Raw genomic sequence first — 21,086 nt, forward strand, 5'->3', positions numbered from 1 at the left:
CACCACTACTCCTAGTGAGACAATGCTGGCCACACTTCTAAGAGCTCAGAAAATGGAAAGGGTGCAGACTGACAATACAAGCAATGAAAAAAAACTCCACAAACTAAGAATACAGTTTAAGAATACAGAGACCTTTTCAATTTACCTGGCACCTTTTCATTTTCTATAGTCCATGTACTTTAAGAAATACGATAGATTCTTTCTTTATTCTATACGTAATAATGGAAAGAATGGTGTCCCATCACCTATAATGAGTCAACTTCACACAAGACATCAATTCTTGATTTAACAAGGATTCTTTAGAGTCTTGGGCAAAGATTAAGTTTAACTATAAAATAGGAATGCTCTAAGAACTAAGGAGCAAATGTTTGTAAAGCACACTGTAAAGGCAAGAAGACAGGGGTCATCTCTGATTCCTCCCTGTCCCTCCCCACATTCAATCATCAAGCCCACTGGATTAATAATGTAAATCTCTATCCCCACTAAGCCTATCCTAGACAAAGTCACCATCAACTTTTCCCTAGGCCAAATATCAGCAAACTACAGCCTACAGGTGAAATCTGACTTGTCTCCTGTTTTTGTAAATAAAGTTTTATTGGAACACAGTCATGTCCATTCATTTATATATTGTCTTTGGCCATTTTCATGCTACAATGGCAGAGTTGAAGAGATGTGACTGTCTGACCCACAATGTCTAAAATATTCATTATCTGGCCTTTTACAGAAAAAGTTTGTCAAACCTGGCCTAAGTAGGCTATTAAATAATTCTCTGACTGGTCTCCCTGCCACCCATTCAATTCATCCTCCAAATTGCAGGCTGGATGAAAGATTTAAAAACACAAATCTGATCATTCATTCTTTTGCAAAAGTAATCGAAACTCCTTAAGGTAACTCCTATAACTTTTCCAACCTCCTATCTTTCCACTACCCATTCAACCTTTATATTCCAGTTATTCTATTTTAGTATCTTCAAATCCACCTTGCTCTAACCTCTGGCCTTTCAGCATGTCCCAGGAACACTCTTTCTCCTAGCTAATTCCAGGTTCGGGGTCTCCATGTAAATGTCATTTTTTCAAGGAAGCCATTCCTGGTGCCTTGGGCTGAGATTAGGTGGTCCTGAACTTCCTCCACCACTGACCTTATTAGATTCTAATGCATATTTAATTGTCAGGCCCAATCAAAAGCCATATGAGAGCAGAGGTAGACTCTGATGTTAACTATGACAACCTTGCAGCAGGCATATGTTTTTGCTCAAATAAATTCATCCTTTGCATCATATTCTGAGAATCCAAGGAACTTTTTCTCAGTGATTTAGCAGAAATATTTAACCAATGAAGATAAATAAGTCATGATATAATCATGGCAGAATAAGTTGATTGCAAAATCTGAAAACCTAGAAACCTACAAAAAGACAACTTCTGAGCAAAACTGTTCACACCATGTGCTTTTTAAATTTATTATTAGAGAAAACTTGATCGTCAGAGCTTATTCTAGACTGTATTTAATGAAAAGAACAAAAATAATGAAACTAAGAAAGGTATTTCCCCAATACCTGCTCTTCCCTCTCCTTTTCTTTGGTTTTACTTCTGTAGACTCTAGCAGAGGTGGCATCCTGGGATGGAATGGCAGAGATCTGATGCAGTGGCATGCTCATCCCAGCCTCCTGTGTGGTCTTCCTCTTTACGGAAGAAAGTCTCCAGTGGTAGAGTCATTTTGGGCCATGGACTTCAAGCTGAGAGAGAGAAAGGAAGACAAGACGTAACTGAGCTAAAACACTTTAAAAATTTCCAACAGTGAGATTAGCATTTTATATTTATATTCATATTTAATTAAATAAGTTACAATGTCTAACATAAATACTTCATCTTCAGAAATGATAGAAGATGAATGCCTATGGCGGGAACTGTAACATTTTTCTCATGTAATAATATGGGAGCACCTGAAAGAGGCTGGTGTAACAGGTACATGTATAATCAGATATTAATTTTCCAATGGCTACTTAGGTTTTAAACATAGCAGTGTCATCCTTTATTTTACAAATATTTTTGAAGTTACACATTTTTTTTTGAACAAGCATTCATCCTGATATAAGTAGTGATCCTTCCTTAAGATCACTGCCCTTGAGTCCACATAATGGTAATATTAAAAGTTAAAGAAGTCTGAAGTAAGTTTAAGATATCTATGATCCATGCTTAACCTTCTAAAAGTCTAGACTCTCTAGACAAGTTTATTGGCAAACTTTTCCCGTAAAGAGCCAGAATATTTTATACATTGTGGGCCATATTTGTTACAACTACTCAATTTTGCCAATGTAACAAGAAAGTAGGCACAATGAGTTTGTAAACGAATAAGAATGGTTATGTTCCAATAAAACTTCACTTACAAAAACAGGTGGCAGACTAGATTTGGCCCACGGGCCTGGAGTTTCCTAACCCTGCTCTAAGAATATTCCAAGGAAGATGAGGGTCATCACAGACATTCCTGGGGCCATAAAAGGCTGCCCTTAGGTAAAATAATAGTGTCCGAATAAGCTATATTCATGATTCCAGGCAGCCCTTGCTTTTTTTCTGGTTTTCTCCTACATTCCTCTAAAGTACCTAGTAATTGAATTGTGTGTTCTCTATCTCTCTGCCCCCACTGAAATCTATCAAACTCTGTATACAAAACCAATTAAATTATAAATTACCCAAACTATCCATACTGTTTAACAAGGTAACAGTTCATGCTGTTTGAATTTTAACACAGGATGGAAGCCTTAATCCAAAAGAATGAAGCTCTAATTTGGGGATTTTCATTTATTAAGCATGTATTGGAGGTGGGGCAGTAGACAAGGAGGGTGAACAACAGGGCCTCACAACCCTAAGTACACATCTGTCGAGCAGCCATTTGTTCCACCTCTCCCCTAACTGTGCTCTGGACCAAAGATAGGTGTTTGTGTGGCTGATCCCACCTCTGACAGTGTTACTAACCAAACTGAAGAGCAACAGGACTCATAAAACCAATTTCTTCCACAGGACTCTGATCAACAAGCAACAGGGAGGAACAAGAAACCGGAAAGGATCAACACACAGGAGAAAATAAGCTAAAGGAATATCCTGTTTTTAAAAAGTCTAGTTTTATAATAGTTGGGTGATCATTCATAAGTAATAAAACAGGAAAACAAGAGTAGGTAATATTAGTATCTAGACATTATATCCAATAATAAATAAAATATTAATGTATAGATATTAAATATCACCTATTCTATTTCAAGCCTTTGATGAGGCTGACACAAGATGGAACACTGTACCCAAACAAATGGTCTGAATATATGTGTTTAAATAAGACAAGAGGCACTCACTTAGTGCTGCATTGTCTTACACTCTCTGGAAGATCACAAGCCAGTAGTGAGCCGTTTTTCATCACTAATGCATTAAAGTCCTCTGTCAGAGGTGACAAACTCCATGGGGCCTCTTAGAATACTTAGTCAAACTAACCATGCCTAGAGCCCTACCACATAGCATGCCAATAGCTGCCTTTGGTGCTTCTGGTACAATCATCATTACATCATTGGTACTTGACCATGACAAGCCTGGAAAAGACTATTTATGCCATAGAAACACAAATGTGAGAGGGTTTTAAATTTTATCGCAAAGTTTTGAAGGACCTCCCTCATTACAGCTATGTAAGCTACTCTTCTGATATGCACCCCTATCTCCAGGTACTAGACCTGAAAGTGCCTGAAGCAATCCCTCTCCTATGTCAGACATATTTAGGATAAAAATGATAATTTAAAAAACCAAACTACAAAACAAACCATACCACTTTGTATGTGAAGGTTCATATGAAAATCATAAAGCAGGTATTACTCATACTAGTTTCTTCACATTATTTCCAAGTATCATTTTCTATCAATTCAAGTCATGTTTAATTAAGAGCAATAGTTAAACTTCTGCACTATGCCTGACAATCCAGTCAGGAGGACTTCAATTCCACTAATGCTACTTTGCAAAATACAACACACTTAATATGAACATCCATATCTAGAAGAACTGGACTGACAAAACTGGTTGTTTAAGAGTATGGAAATGAATATAACATGTTCATGGATCAGAAGCCTTACTACTGTTAAGATGGCAATTCTCCCCAAATTGATCTACAGATAAAGGAATCCCTATCAAAAACCTTCTGACTTCTTTGCAGAAATTGGAGAAGCTGATCCTAAAATTCATATGGACCCAGAACACCCAAAACAATCTTGAAAATGAACAAAGTTGGAGAACTCACACTTCCTGATTTAAAAACTTACTACAAAGGAATGGTAAGAAAACTGGGTTTAAGATGGTGGCATAGGAAGATCCTGAACTCACCTCCTCCCACAGACACACAAATATACAGCTACACAGGGAACAAATCCTTCTGAAAAGAACCTGAGAACTGCCAAAACACCTGCTCCACAACAAAGGATACAAGGGCCTCGTCGAGACAGGTAGGAAAGGCATGCTCTCACCAAAAACCCCACTCCCAATATGGTGACCCACAATTGAAAGAAATCTTAATAAAATCAATCAACAAATCAAGCAATAGACAAACAAATAAATGGAGCTTCTCCCCGAGGAGTAAGGGGTTTATACCCACACCAGGCACCACAACCTTTGGGTCTTGCAACAGAGAGAAGAGCCCCCAAAACGTCTGGCTTTGAAAACCAACAGCGCTTATGTTCAGGAGTAACTCAGGATGGCAGGGAATGAAGACTCTGCTCTTAAATAGCATGTGTAAAGAACCATTTGCCCCAGGACCCCGCACAAAGAGCAGCAGTTTGTAAAGAGCTTAGACCATCTGTGAGGGAAATTCACTTAGTAATCTTACAGCAACTGCCAAAGGGGCAGAAGTCTGCTGGGGCTCTCCAGGGATGGAATGCTGACAGATGGCATCTTTACAGGCTCCCTCTACCTTGCTGGCACTGGCAGACACCATTTTTGCCCTCTCATTCTAACCTGCTAAAAGCAGTGTGTGAACAGCCCTGCTCGAGCCACAGCACCAAGAGATGCAGCTCTTGAGCAGCCACACACCTCCATTCCACTCGCACAACCCCACCAAAGCCAACAGGCATTCACAGCCCGCACAGGGGACATCCACTGAGCGCCAGGCCCAGGCTGACAGGAGGACTGTGTTTCTGGACCCCACAGACTGAAACAAGTGGAAAGAGAGTTCAAGAGACAACGAAGAACCTGGGCAAGGTTAAACAATAAGGTTCATTTCCCACATAGGGCCATCCCTTCAAGACAGGGTAAGAGAGCTGCTTCACATGATACAGAGAAACACAGAGAGTCAAGCAAAATGAGGAAATGGAGGAACACATTCTAAATGAAGGAACGAGATAAAACCCCAGAAAAAAAACTTTAATGCAATGGAGATAAGTAATTTACTTGATAAAGAGTTCAAAGTAATGGTCATAAAATGCTCACTGAACTTGGGAGAACAAGGGAGGAAGACAGTGAGAAATTCCACAAAGAGATAGAAAATATAAGAAAGTTCCAAACAGGACTCACAGAGCTGAAGAATACAACAACTGAACTGAGAAACACACTAGTGGGAATCAACAACAGCAGGCTAAGTGATACAGAAGAACAGATGAGTGACCTGGAGGACACGGTAGTGGAAATCTCCAAACAGAACTGCAAAAAGAAAAAAATAATTTTTTAAAATGAGGATAGTTTAAGGGACCTGTAGGACAACAGCAAATGCTCTAACATCCACATTATATGGGTCCCAGAAGAAAAGGGACAGAAAACATATTTGAGGAAATAATGACTAAAAACTTCCCTAACCTGGGGAAGGAAACAGACATTCAGGTCCACAAAGCAAAGAGTGTCCCAAACAAGATGAACCCAAGAGATCCACACCAAGACAGATTATAATTAAAATGTCGAAAGTTAAAGAGAGAATCTTAAAAGCAGCAAGAGAAAAATAACTAGTTATGTACAAGGGAACCCTCATAAGACTATCAGCTGATTTTTCAGCAGAAACTTTGCTGAAAAGAAATGAAATACGGGTACATGCTACAACATAGATAAAACCTGAAAACAGAAAATGAAAGAAGGACCACATATTGTATGATTTTGTGTGAAATGTCCAGAGTAGATAAATCTATAGAGACAAAAAGTTGATTAGTGATTGCCAAGGGCTGGGGTGGGGATTGGGGGGAGGGGGGCAGTGATAGCTAAAAGGGTTTCTTTTTAGGGCAATGAATATATTCTAAAATTTATAATGGTGATGGCTACATAACTCTTAAGTATACTAAAAGCCATAGAATTGTACCCTTTAATGAGTGGATTGTAATGGATGTGAATTATATCTCAATAAAGCTGTTTTTAAAATATAAAAATAATTAATATGGATTAAGATAGGTAAATTTTTATTTTTCCTTTGTGCTATCCCTAATGTAATTTACCTGATGACATGGAGATTGGCCACTGTTAGCCTATCATTCTTCCAGTTTTGAGAAAGGTAACATGAAGTACATAAAATTGGCAATCAGAAACCTAAGTTCAAGTCATGACTCTATTAAATACTAACTATGTGATGTTGGGCAAACTGATGAATTTCAAAGGCTCTGTTTCTTCATCTGTGAAACAGAAAGGTAATAATCTCTACTAAGTTCACAGGGTTATTGTGAAGCCAAATAAGATTATGTCCATGTACACAAATATCAGGGTTCTTAGCATCAGCACATTTTCCAGCCTGCTTTTTCAAGCATCTGCAATGATGCCTCTCACTGCTTCACAAAGGCCAGTTTGTTGGCTTTGTCTTTCCAGTACTATTTTCTGTCCTTCTCTACCTCAGTCTGACACAAGATATATACAACTGGGACCTCAAATCCTTTCTGACATTTACTTAGGACCTCTAGCAGCATGACTCTGCTAGAGGGGATACAAGGCTGACAATGCTATCCCTCTAAGGGGAGAGGTAGGAAAGCCCTATCCAGAAGACCATCCCAGTAGCTTAACAATCAAGCTGTTCTATGTGCTTTCCAGATGGTCAAGATAAGCAAAGGATTCTGCCCATTCCAACAATGCGTGGGACAAATACAGAAGACAAAGAGGCAGCCAGGAGAAGACACAAGATGCCAGTGGCAGCCCCCCCTGAGAGACGGCCACCCTGGGTCTGCATGCCTCCCTGCATCCTTGCACACAGGGTACCAGGCTCCAGCAGAGCCCTCCTCCTCCCCATTGTGAGCTGTTGAATTGCAGTATCCTGACTGGCACTCTAAATAAACAACTTTAAGTTAAGCTTGTTTTTATCAGAAGAACATTCCACATAGGAAATGAGAAGCCTACGAACAGCAGCTAGCAGACACAAAAAGAAAAAAAGCAGTACAAGTGAGGAGACCAGCTGTAATACACAGCACTGAATGCCCAAGGCCAGACCTAGAACAGTGAACTTGGAGGGAGAAGAGAGACCACTTGAAAAGGAGGACTGACATAATCTGGTGAGGGATCTAAACCGTCCTCTGGTTTCTAGCATTCACAAGACCGGAATGCAGAGAGGACTGCGAGATGCAGGAGGGGTTGGCCATGGGCACACTGAGCTTGATATGCCGGTGGGAAACCCAACATATGTACACAGTGCACACTGGGAGTCACCAGCATACTGTGACACCTGAATACACAGGAATAGAATCTGGTTTCCAAGAAAAACCTGCAGAATCAAGCATTTATGTCATTAGGTGTATAATCAAATGATAAAACCTAACACCAATACAGGATTTTAAAACCTTTTAGGAAAAAGCAAAGGAAAATCCCTAACTATCATATTAAAAAAAAAAAACCTATCTCAACCAAAACTTAACATTATACTCACAGAGCAAAACTCTTAGAGGCATTCTATTTAAATCAGAAAGCAAAATAAGCATATTACCACTGCCATTATTTAATACATAGTTAGATACTAGGAGAGAGATTCATAAAAAATGTTAACAGCAGGTTAATGATGTGGCAATACGAATGACTTTTCATTTCTCTATTTCCTAAACTTTTAGTAACAACACTTTTATAGTTTAAATATATATTTTTAAAGAGTTAAAGTTAAAAGCTCAAGTCATTCCACATAGGTTGGTTAACAGTCAGAAAGTTATCAATGAATACATGTACAACCATAAAAGGGCTCATTTTCTGTGAGGAATACATTTCTGAAGACCTCACAGAAATCAAGCTTAATTTTCCTACAGGAATAAAGTAGGAGGATGCATTCTCAGGACGCTGATGTTTTCAACCACTATAGTGTTTGTTTTATGCTCCTTTTAAATTTTTTTCAGGAATTCCTCTAATATTTTTGCAGAGTGCTTTTCCTTAAAAAACAGCATACTGTATCATGGGAATAGTTTGCCTTTCTTCATGGTGTTTTATTACATCTGACTTTCATTCCAAAGTGACTGATTTTGGAGACTTCATTATTTCATATTTTATGCATAGTAAGCCTTATTAATTATTTCCATGTCACACTACTTCCAGTTTGCATACTTCCCACAAAATGCAACTGCAATGGGATGGCCTTTACACATCCATAGAAATGGAGGATAAGAACATGCAGTGCTAGGAATATAGCGTTATAACATGGCAGATAAGGGGAGGTTAGTACTTGACCACGGTCAATAAATCTGAGCATCTGCCCAGCGTTAAGAAGACTATCTGTTGTTTACACTGCTTTTTTCCAGTGTATGTCTGTCCCTGTTGCTATGGCAAAAACATATCTGTATCAAGAACCATCATCCTTCACAAAACTCAGAAAAGAATAATAAACATGGGCTATTAGCAAATGGTTTTTTTCTTCTAATGATGGTTATAAAAGAAACCTCTTGTTCCAAAAGTGAAAAAGCCTTCTTTCCAGCAGAGGAGAATAGACTGTTCTCTCTTAACAACAGATTTCCTGTGTGAAGGAAGCCCCTGTGGATCTGACCATGAGATCAGGCACTTTTGCTGTTTACATGATATTTATTATAAAAGTCCCTCAATTTCCTATCACCAATCATATAAACTTGCCCACTGCCCCCAACCCTTTCATGTATTAAATAAATTGTATTATGCAGTGTACCTGGGCTCTTTGCCATCCTCCTCACCTGACAATTCAGGGGCCTCACTCTATCAGCCACCCTCCTACGCCACATTTTCATCCCATCCTTTCTAAAGGCTCCTCCACATCAACAAAGGAATAGAAACAGTTTTCCAAGAAAATGCATAGCATAAGTAGTCTATGTCACTAGTTGCTATAAAAAATTATAAAAGTTCACACTGATACAGAATTTCAACGTCCATTATGGTTCTCCCATATTTAAAAACAAAAGTAAATTTTGATTTGCATTTCTCTAATGATTAGTGATGTTGAACATCCTTTCATGTGTTTGTTGGCAATCTGTATATCTTCTCTGGAGAAATGTCTATTTAGGTCTTCTGCCCATTTTTGGATTGGGTTGTTTGTTTTTTTGATATTGAGCTGCATGAGCTGCTTGTACATTTTGGAGATTAATCCTTTGTCAGTTGCTTTGTTTGCAAATATTTTCTCCCATTCTGAGGGTTGTCTTTTCATCTTGTTTATGGTTTCCTCTGCTATGCAAAAGCTTTTAAGTTTCATTAGGTCCCATTTGCTTATTTTTGTTTTTATTTCCATTTCTCTAGGAGGTGAGTCAAAAAGGATCTTGCTGTGATTTATGTCATACAGTGTCCTGCCTATGTTTTCCTCTAAGAGTTTTATAGTGTCTGGCCTTACATTTAGGTCTTTAATCCATTTTGAGTTTATTTTTGTGTATGGTGTTAGGGAGTGTTCTAATTTCATTCTTTTACATGTAGCTGTCCAGTTTTCCCAGCACCACTTATTGAAGAGGCTGTTTTTACTGTATATTCTTGCCTCCTTTATCAAAGATAAGGTGATCATATGTGCTTGGGTTTATCTCTGGGCCTTCTATCCTGTTCCATTGATCTATATTTCTGTTTTTGTGCCAGTACCATACTGTCGTGATTACAACCCTCAGAATGGGAGAAAATATTTGCAAATGAGGCAACTGACAAAGGATTAATCTCCAAAATATACAAGCATCTCATGCAGCTCAATATCAAAAAAACAAACAACCCAATCCAAAAATGGGCAGAAGACCTGAATAGACATTTCTCCAATGGAGATATACAGATTGCCAACAAACACATGAAAGGATGCTCAACATCACTAATCATTAGAGAAATGCAAACAAAACGACAATGAGGTATCACCTCTCACCAGTCAGAATGGCCACCATCAAAAAATCTACAAACAATAAATGCTGGAGAAGGTGTGGAGAAAAGGGAACCCTCTTGCACTGTTGGTGAGAATGTAAATTGATACAGCCACTATGGAGAACAGTATGGAGGTTCCTTAAAAAATAAAAATAGAACTACCATAAGACCCAGCAATACCACCACTGGGCATATACCCTGAGAAAACCATAATTCAAAAAGAGTCATGTACCACAGTGTTCATTGCAGCACTATTTACAATAGCCAGGACATGGAACCAACCTAAATGCCCAACGACAGATGAATGGATAAAGAAGAGGTGGCACATGTATACAATGGAATATTAGCCATAAAAAGAAACGAAATTGAGTTATTTGTAGTGAGGTGGATGGACCTAGAGTCTGTCGTACAGAGTGAAGTAAGTCAGAAAGAAAAAAACAAATACCATATGCTAACACATAGCTATGGAATCTAGAAACAAAAAATGGCTCTGAAGAACCTAGGGGCAGGACAGGAATAAAGACGCAGACATAGGGAATGGACTTGAGGACACGGGTAGGGGGATGGGTAAGCTGGGACGAAGCGAGAGAGTAGCACTGACATATATACACTACTAATTGTAAAATAGATAGCTAGTGGGAAGCAGCCACATAGCACAGGGAGATCAGCTGGGTGCTTTTTGACCACCTAGAGGGGTGGGATAGGGAGGGTGGGTGCGAGACGCAAGAGGGAGGAGATATGCGGATACACGTACACATATAGCTGATTCATTTTGTTATACAGCAGCAACTAACACAACAATGTAAAGCAATTATACTCCAATAAAGATGTTAAAAAAAAGTAAAAATTTTTTCAATGCTCCTATTCTCTTTCCCTCTATAACCAAACTTTCTAAATTATATCTACAATGCTCTTCACTTTCTTGCTTCCACAACTCAGTTCAATGCAATCCAACCTCTGCTCCCCCATTCCACAAACTGTTCTTGGCCTTTCTCATTTACTGATCAAACTTAGGAGAAGAGCTCCAAATGAAAAAAGTATAGTAACACATACATACATACATAAACACATACGTACATACATAAACACATACATACAAAAAGAAAAAAACGTAGGGGAGATAAAGATAACTTTCTAAAGTTTAAAAAAATCCTTTTAAACAAGTCAATCAACATCCTCTTAGATGTACAGCCAGAAAATTAATTTCCCATGCACCCTTCTAAAGGAAATTCTTGGAAGATGTACTCTATCAAAATAAAGGACTAAATCAAGGAAGAGAAAAACACAGAATACACAAAACCATCATTATAACTTAGGAGAGGCACAAAGTGCAAGTTCCAGGATTGTACCTGCACAGCAGGCCTAAAGACTACTGGTACAAAGTGGAGCAGACATATGGAACACTTCCAGGGGCAGGTCTCCAGAACACAAGAAGTCTCAACAGGGAAGATGGAGTGACAGATAATATCATGGACACCTTAGAAGAATTAAGGATAAGTATAATAATGATCATACAAGTAAAAACATAAAGTAACAACAACAAAACTACAGTAGAAAGAAAATATAATCATTTGTATCTAAAATGAACAATATTTCAGTACTGATAATGGTGTAAACATTTTAACGATATAAACAACTTCGTGGAAACAACTTTGTGACATAACCAAATCTGAAGGATGGAGAGAAGAGAGATGGGGTATAAAAGGAAGTCAAGAAATAATGTCTAATATTTGTAAGTCAAGAAATAGTATAAGCATATTATCTGAAAACATGGAGGCAACAATCAGAAGATACAAATATGGCATATACTTAGCTGCCTCTGTGGAACAGGACAAGGGCTGTGAAGGAGTGGAGCAAAGGACTACTGGTTTTCATTACAGGACTTTGGGTACTACCATCTCCTACCCACAGTTCTAAAATTCAGAAAAATACCAAAACAAAGCAAAACAAAACCCTAACTTTTCTTTACTTACATTTAACATTAAGAGCTAATCTTAGGGCTTCCCTGGTGGCGCAGTGGTTGGGAGTCCGCCTGCCAATGCAGGGGACACGGGTTCTTGCCCCGGTCCAGGAAGATCCCACATGCTGCGGAGCGGCTAGGTCTGTGAGCCAGGGCCGCTGAGACTGCACTCCGCAAGGGGAGAGGCCACAGCAGTGGGAGGCCCGTGTACCAAAAAAAAAAAAAAAAGATCTAATCTTATATAAACTCTCTGGGGGCCAAAACCTGACCTGAACTGACAGGAAGCTATTTATAGTCTCTACTTATGCAACTCAGTATAAATATTATGCTTCAATGAAGAAATATGAATGTGTTTTACAGGTATTACCCCAAGAAGAGTACTCACTAATAAATACTATATATAGACTACCTTTCTAAAATCTGAAAATTTCTGAAGTCTAAAATATTTCTGACCTAAGAATTTTAGAGGAGAGAGTTTGGGCCTCCATTTCACTTTTCAAAAAGCTATGTGCATTTATTACTTTTTTCATTTTGAAAATATTCAGAAGAAATAAATGGAGAGAAAGTATAAAGAGAAAACAGGCAGGGAACTCATGTGACCTTAAATGGAGCAATACCTATACCACATATTTTCCAAATGTAGCATTATACCTGGGTCACTATTTAGGTGCTGAATAAGGAAATTCCCTCTCTCATCGAAAATTTTAAAGAGGAAAAAGAGGAAAAAGAATCAGAGAAAACTTCATTTGATTCATCATTCAACTCCTGGGATAACCGCATCTATCCTGCTTTTCTAGAGCAAGACAGAGCTCTTCTTCCATACCCTCGAGCTCTTCTACACTCACCTTCAACATTTCTTTACCTCCCACGCACGTTTCATCTCATTGCAATCTGGCTTCAGTATAGTAAGGTTAACAGCACGCTCCATGGCTGTTAAGCCTAAAGGACATTTTCTGGGCCCATGTAATTTGACTTGAAATATTTACTCATTCGCACAACAGTAAATATTAGGATTCCTCAAAGCTCCAGTTTACCCTCTCCTCTTCTCATTCTGTGTTCCCTTTTCCTGAGTTATCTAATCCACATCTTTGGCTTCAGTGACCACCTTTGCGCATTTTTACTCAAAAAGAAAATACTGATAAATCAGACTTGATCAAATTTAAGACTTTTGTGCTTTTAAAAGGCACCATTAAGAAAACTGAAAAGATGGACTGGGGAAAAAAATGTGACAATCATCTGTCTGATAAAAGACTTGTATCCATAATATCTAAAGAACTCCTACAACTCAAGAAGACAACCCAATTTAAAGATGGGCAAGGGCTTCCCTGGTGGCGCAGTGGTTGAGAGTCCGCCTGCCGATACAGGGGACGCGGGTTCATGCCCCGGTCCGGGAAGGTCCCACATGCCGCGGAGCGGCTGGGCCCGTGAGCCAGGGCCGCTGAGCCTGCACGTCCGGAGCCTGTGCTCCACAACGGGAGAGGCCACAACAGTGAGAGGCCCGCAAACCGCAAAAAAAAAAAAAAAAAAAAGATGGGCAAAAGTTTTTAATAGCCATTTCACCAGAGAGGATAAATAAATAGCTAGTAAGCTCATGAAATGATCTGCAAATTAAAACCACAATGAGATAATACTATATCCCCCCTAGAAGAGCTATAATCAAAAAGACAGTCAATATCAACTATAGGATGTAGAGAAACTGGAGCCCTCATATACTGCCCTTGAGAATGTGAAGTGGTATGGAAATCTTGGAAAACAGTTTGGCAGTTTCTTAGTAAGTCAAGCATAAACTTATCATACAACCCAGCAATTCCACTCCTGGGAACTGACTCAAGAGACATAAAGACATATGTCCTCTGTGGATGTATTGTATATGAATGTTCACAGTAGCATTATTCATAACAGCCAAAAACTGGAAACGTTCCAAATGTCCATCAATATATAGACAAAATGTGGCATCTCCACACAATGGAATACTACTTAGCAATTAAAAAGAACAAAACAATGATAAATGTTACAATATGGATCAACTTCAAAAACCTTATGTAAAGTGAAAGGAGTCAGACACAAAAGACTACAAACTGTATGATTCTATTTTCATGATGTTTCTTGAAAAGGCAAATTCATAGGGACAGAAATCAGATCAGTGGGTTAGGGCAGGAATAGGCATCAACTGCAAACATGCACGAGGGAACTTCTGGGGGCAATCAAATGGATGCACAACTCTAAATTCACTAACCTCACTGAGGGTGTACTTACAATGAGTGAATTATACTGTATCTAAATTATTCCTCAAGATGCTCATCCTACACAGCCTAAGAGGCCCTATGTGGTTTGACCCCTATTTATCTGTTCAACCCCATTTTGTACCACCCTCTCCCACTACAGTCTAGCAACAGTGGCCTTCTTTCAGTCTCCTAAGACTTTGCAGCTCCTTCTACCACAGGGCCTTCATGTATGCTGTTCCCTACCTACAATGCTCTTCCTGCCCCTCATGATCTAATTAACATCTGACCATCCTCAGGAAATCCCACATTTATTGGTCTTTACAGCATCAAGAACCTCTACTTCATTAACCATTATCACAATTGGAATTTTACACTTATTGAATTCTTTAATTAATGATGTTCTCATTAATTAAATTAATTCTTTAATTAATGACGTTTAGGCTGTAAGCTCCCTAAAGGCAGAGATCCTATCTCATTTTGCTCACCCTGTATCAGCACTCTCTAGCCCAATGCAATCACATAAAATCCATTCAGTAAATACTGACTGAACCAATCTTTCTCAGACAGGAGCCAGAACTAGCTGGGAATTTCACTTGTAACTCAAACTATAACCAATACTGTTCACTGTCTCAAATGCTGATTAAGTAGCATAGTGGAAATTTAGACAACACAAACAAAAATTCGGTATTTTTCATCCCTTTACAATTCATCTCAAATGGGAAGAAACAACTGATCTTTAAATATCTGCAGCAGATTGACCACATCAGACTAAGTCCAAAATTGTAATGGAATTCAAAATGCAATCCAAGTATTTTTAAGAATAATTCTAAAAGGCCACAATTATAAGTTGTTAAGAATTGCTGATAAAAGCTCTTTTAAGACAGAGGAAAACTTAAGTTTCATAAGTTACAGATAAGTAACTTCAATCTTTGAGTCAAAAATCCAATGAAGAAAAAAAAAATCCAATGAAGAACAAGTAGCAAGTTAATAAGGACATATCTACAGAGTCAAAGAAGGGCATAAAACATGCTATCACACTAACGGTATCACCTCATAGCCTTTTCCCTTCACTCAACCAGGGAAGAAAGCTCTCTCACAAGCAACTCACATCTGGCCACTGTCTTGCCCTCACTAGACCAATAGGTATCAAGGCACAAACCTTAAAGTATCAAACTTACCCTACTCCCACTCTTTACTGAAATTAAGACCAAAATTAAAGTTCAGAGTTCTGAGAATTTTAGGGAAGATGGTAGAGTAACACCACAAGGTCTCCATATGCCACCCACTAAAAAACAGTCTGAGACAAAGCTTTGTTTGACTTGGTCTATTAACACTATGAGCTACAAGAACAATGAGCTTATTAAAAAAATATCAAAATGAATTTAAAAATTTAAATGCAACAGAATAAAGCAGTAACTACCAGAATATGTGTGTGCAATTACCAAAAGTGAAGAAAAAAATCATAAAATACACAAACATATCCCAAAGACTAAACAAATTTACTCAGATACAGAAAAAAGATTCTGTTAGTTTTAAAATCCCCTAGGATACTTTAGAGTATGACTAGCGGTAATAAAGAGTAAGATCAATGTTACATAAAAAATAACAAATAAGCAACGCTGAGGATAACTAGAAAATGAAATCCAAAGTATAAACAGTTTAAAAGTGATAAAGCAAGAGAAACAAACTGAGAAGTACAGAAATACCATCTCTGAATAGTAATGCCGGAGGAAAAACACAACAGATGAAAGCATCTGAAAATCGTAAGTGTTTTACATGCATTATCTCATTTGATTCTCACAGCAGTTCCAGAGGGTAGAGGAACTGTCTTATCTCCAATTCACACATGGCTTAGAGAAGTTAAGCAACTTGCCTAAGGTTTCTTAGCCATATTTTACTAAATATATAGTAGCCTGTGGTGACTTACAAGGTGAATCTAAAATATGTAGGTTTTTTTTCATTTCACTGTAGCATAGCTGTTGGAAAGAAAAAGATAAATCCTGGTGTGTTGCTTGCTGGCTTTGTTATGGTAAAGATTTATTATGATCACCATGGATATAAACAATAACACGAAATCCGCATTTGAAGTATTAAATAGTAACATGCTTTCTGCTGCAATTTTGTCTACATGGAGGGACATTTGACCAAATGGGTATACATGCTAAAAATTTGACAAAAATAATAATTTTAGATATTTCAAGGCAGTAAGATGTGCCTGAAATAGCTCGGTCCAACTTATACCAAATATTTAACTTTATCATTTCGAGTTGACTTGCAAATTTATATCACAAGCCACAGAAAAATATTGCATTTTAAAATTATAGTCCATATTCTTAAACTATTATATATTATAAATTACATATATAATAACATAACCTTAAACTATTATAACTATATAAAACTAAAGCTGTGCCTTTAAGCTACTCCAGTAGATTATTCAAGGTAATTTTCTAACCTGCAACCTCAAAGGCTGGAGCCAAGAAGAGAGACAGAGTGGACTCCAGGTATGTCCAACAATGCTGCCCAGTGGGAGAATGGGCCACTAAGGAAAACTGAGGGAGCCTGGTGCTGGAAGTCCTAAGCCAAATGTAAGTGCTTGGCCAGGAGAGAGGAGAGTGCTGCAGACTGAAGGCTGCTGTGTGCAATTGAGAATCTCAAGGAGCAGAGTAAGAGAGGAGCAGGCCAAGGCTGAGAGCGAGTGAGTAAGAAGATAACGTGGGGCAGGCGGGACTCAGCTCCAGACAGTGTGTGTCATCTGTGGCTTCTCCACTGACTCAGGGAGACCTCAGCAGAACCACTCCACTATGTGTGTGAATTAGGTGAACCAGGGATGATTACAAGGAAAAGGGCCTATGATGTCTTAATCTTCCAGAAGATTCTGAACCTGAAGAAAGTTAAGGAGGAATACCCACGGGCATTCTTCAGGACAAATACAAGAATACTGAAAACACTAGTAGTTAACAAAAGGAAAAGAGGAGATTTGTTGGGGTTCTTTCAGCATTTCACTTCTGAGAAAGGGAAGTGCGAGTCTCACGAACCTAAGAGATGGAAAATACCTTCAATGAAGTACAGAACTAGTCTACTTCCTCCAGTTCCTCCACGTGCCCTTTAATGCTTGTCTTGCAGAGAAAAATCTGATCTTTACAGATGAGGAAAGGGGGATGGAGGAAAAGTCAAGGCTGCAGCAGCCCAGACTCCCCTCCTGGACATTCACCACACCGTAATGGAGTGACCTGCTTACATTTTTGCCTCCTTCACTGGACTGTGGGATCCTTGAGGGTTCAGTAATAAAGCCAGAATTAGAATTACAGGGATAAATCCCTGCCATTAGTCACAGGATGTTTCTGTTTGCCACTGCTGGGTAACAAACTATCCCAAACTTTGCTGCTTAAGCAGCAACAATTTCCTATTTCTCACAGTTCCATGGGTTGACTGGGCAGCTCTTCTGCTGCTCTTACCTGACTTAGTCGTGCTGCTGCACTGGGCCCAGGTCAGCTGGGGATTGGGCTCGGTGAGGAAGGCTGGGCCTCCCTTTCCACGTGGCCTTCCTCACAGCCTTCTTCACATAATGGAAGCAGCATACCAAGAGAGCTGGCCCACTACACATGGTGCTTCTGCCTGCATCATGTCTGCTGATGCCCCACTAGCCAGTTCAAGCCACATGGCAAAGCCCAGTACCGAGGGTATAGAAACAGACTCTACCATTTGATGGGAGGAACAAGCAGACCCACATTGCAAAGGGGCAGAGGCATGGGGAGGTGGTTCACTGGGGGCTACTATGTACCAATTTACCATAAATTGTTTTTGCTATTTTTCTCTCTGATAATAATTATTTTTATTAGTAGAATTTTTATTATAAAGTGTTTTTACATCTATTACAACTAAAAATAATGTTCTCTTTTTAAATACATTTATTTATTATCTTTTTATTTATTTTTGGCTGCATTGGGTCTTCATTGCTGCACACGGGCTTTCTCTAGTCGCAGTGAGCAGGGGCTACTCTTTGTTGCGGTGTGCGGGCTTCTCACTGCGGTGGCTTCTCTTGTTGCAGAGCACAGGCTCTGGGCGCGTGGGCTTCAGTAGTTGTGGCACACAGGCTCAGTAGTTGTGGCTCGCGGGCTCTAGAGCGCAGGCTCAGTAGTTGTGGCACACAGGCTTAGTCGCTCCGTGGCATGTGAGACCTTCCCAGACCAGGGCTCGAACTTGTGTCTCCTGCACTGGCAGGCGGATTCTCAACCACTGCGCCACCAGGGAAGTCCCAATTACGTTCTTTAATTTGAAATGTGGAGGGAAAAGTTACTGGGCTATATTTCTACTTCAAAATAATGGATCCAAAAATATTTCAAGGCTTAAAGACTAGAATTACTACTGGCAGCAATTCACATCATTTGAAGATCTCATGTTTCTTCACAAACATATGAAACATATAGATCTTTTGAAGCAAATTCATTAAATTGACAGAAGAAAGAATTCTGACCATATTTTATAACAGAAAAACCTAAGGCAGCTATATTTTATTTGAAATGTTTCCTGCAAGAATTCTCATCATATCACACTCTATAACGTAGCACACAATGCTGGTGGTACAGACAGCCCTGCACCAGCCAGCTGTCATCCCAGGCTGGAGCAAGCATCTTCTCTACTTAATGCAGTAAAGTAGAGAAACCAGAGAGGGGCTTGCCTCACCATCCAAGAAGTATCTGTCCAGTCAGGACAAATCTTCCCGAAGACCCCTGCCCATGCCACGGTCAACTCTACCCTTGTTCATTCTGATCCACCCCCTCTTGGGATGCTGTTCACACTCTGCACACCAGGGCAAAAACTCCCTGGCCTTCAGAGCACATCCCAAAGCTTATCTCCTCTGTGAGCAAAGAAACACCAAAACAAGCTCCCCCACCCCTACCTTACCACCCACAACACATACCCAATATTCTTTACAGTTTGACATTTAATTATACACAAAACGGTCCTTCAGTATATGTGTTGGCTAATTTTATGTGTCAACTTGAATAGGCCACAGTACCCAGATACTTGGTCAAACATTATTCTAGAGGTTTCTGTGAAGGTATATTTTTAGATATGATTAACAATTAAATCAGCAGACTTTGTGTAAAGGAGATTACCCTCCATAATGTGGGTAGGCCTCATCTAATCATCTGAAGGCCTTAACAAAACAAACAAACAACAAAAAAAACCTTGACCTCCCCTGGAAGAAGAGGGTGTCTGCCAGCAGACCTGTGGTCTCAAACTCCAGATTCAACTCTTCTCTGGGTCCCCAGCCTGCCAGCCTACCCTGCAGGTTTTGGACTTAGCAGTCTCTACAATTGCATGAGCCAACTTCTTAAAATCAATCAATAAAAATCTCTCTCTATCCATCTGCCTACGTATATACTATTGCTTCTGTTTCTTTGGAGAACCCTAACACAAAATACTATCTAGTTATAGATTATTCCCTACAGTGTATAAAGCTTGGCCTACTTAAAAGGCTGAATTCTCTCTGGACCATTGCATATTTTTTAGCATTCCTTATAGTGTTCTGGATTATAATATATTTCTTTAGTATTCCCTACAATGTTTTGTATAGAGCAGGGGTGAAATACTTCTAAAATGTTAACTGGTGGTTTTTTTAATATATAATTAATTTATTTATTAATTTATTTATTTTTGGTTGCAATGGGTCTTCGATGCTGCGCGCGGGCCTTCTCCAGTTGCAGCGAGCGGGGGCTACTCTTCGTTGCGGTGGCTTCTCTTGTTGCAGAGCACAGGCTCTAGGCGCACGGGCTTCAGTAGTTGTGGCACGTGGGCTCAGTAGTTGTGGCTCGTGGGCTCAGTAGTTGTGGCTCACGGGCTCTAGAGCACAGGCTCAGTAGTTGTGGCGCACAGGCTTAGCTGCTCCGCAGCATGTGGGATCTTCCGGGACCAGGGATCGAATCTGTGTCCCCTGCAATGGCAGGCAGATTCTTAACCACTGTACCACCAGGGAAGCCCTAACTGGTGTTTCTTTATGACTAAACCTTGAATCCTTCCAGTTTCCTAACCTTTTGGCCCCAATTACTGTGATTTGCATGGTAATGCATAACAACCCATAAGTTGAAAGAAAGAAAGCAACATTGGCCCCAGAGGAAAATGGTCCCAGAGCCAAGTCTGCAGAACAAGGCACAATCAGAAAATCTAGCTTTGATCCTTGCCCCCTCCAGTCTATGCCTCTCTCTCCCACACTCCATTTAAAATATATAAGCAAGTGTGTGCACGAATGCACACATGTACACATTTGTTTCTGCCTCCCAACACCATCTTAGATGAATGGCAGCACATTGTATATGATTTTCTTTCCTTGCTTTTTACTCTTCCTGTTGCTTCCTGGAGATCATTCACCCCAAGTATATAGAGACATTCTTTATGCCTTTTTGCAGCTATATCATATTCCACTGTGTGAATGTGCTGTAGTTTATTCAACCAGTCCCATATTAATAGACATTTTAGTTGTCTTTAGTCTCTTGTTATTACAGATAGTACTGTATCGAATACCTGGTATGTATGTTTGTTTGTTTGTTTTAATTTTGCCACCCTATGGGGGATTTCAATTTTAAGTAGATTAACTTGCATTCAGGAAGCATTCAGATGCAAAATTACTGCTGCTGATGGATTATTCTGCTG

General features: G+C 39.3%; 1 protein-coding gene across 5 annotated transcripts in view; it reads right to left on the reverse strand.

Annotated features, from left to right (window-relative positions):
* Nucleotides 1-21,086, reverse strand: part of MARCHF8 (membrane associated ring-CH-type finger 8) — a 106,946-nt gene that overhangs the window by 57,691 nt on the left and 28,169 nt on the right. For all 5 annotated transcript variants that reach the window (XM_060034618.1, XM_060034617.1, XM_060034622.1 and 2 more), the window contains exon 2: nt 1,553-1,732. In XM_060034618.1, the coding sequence (XP_059890601.1) occupies nt 1,553-1,654 (102 nt within the window). In that variant the 5' untranslated portion in view covers nt 1,655-1,732. The remainder of the gene's footprint in view (nt 1-1,552; nt 1,733-21,086) is intronic.

The sequence above is a fragment of the Delphinus delphis genome, chromosome 16 (assembly GCF_949987515.2).
Source record: "Delphinus delphis chromosome 16, mDelDel1.2, whole genome shotgun sequence".
Lineage (NCBI taxonomy): Eukaryota > Metazoa > Chordata > Mammalia > Artiodactyla > Delphinidae > Delphinus > Delphinus delphis.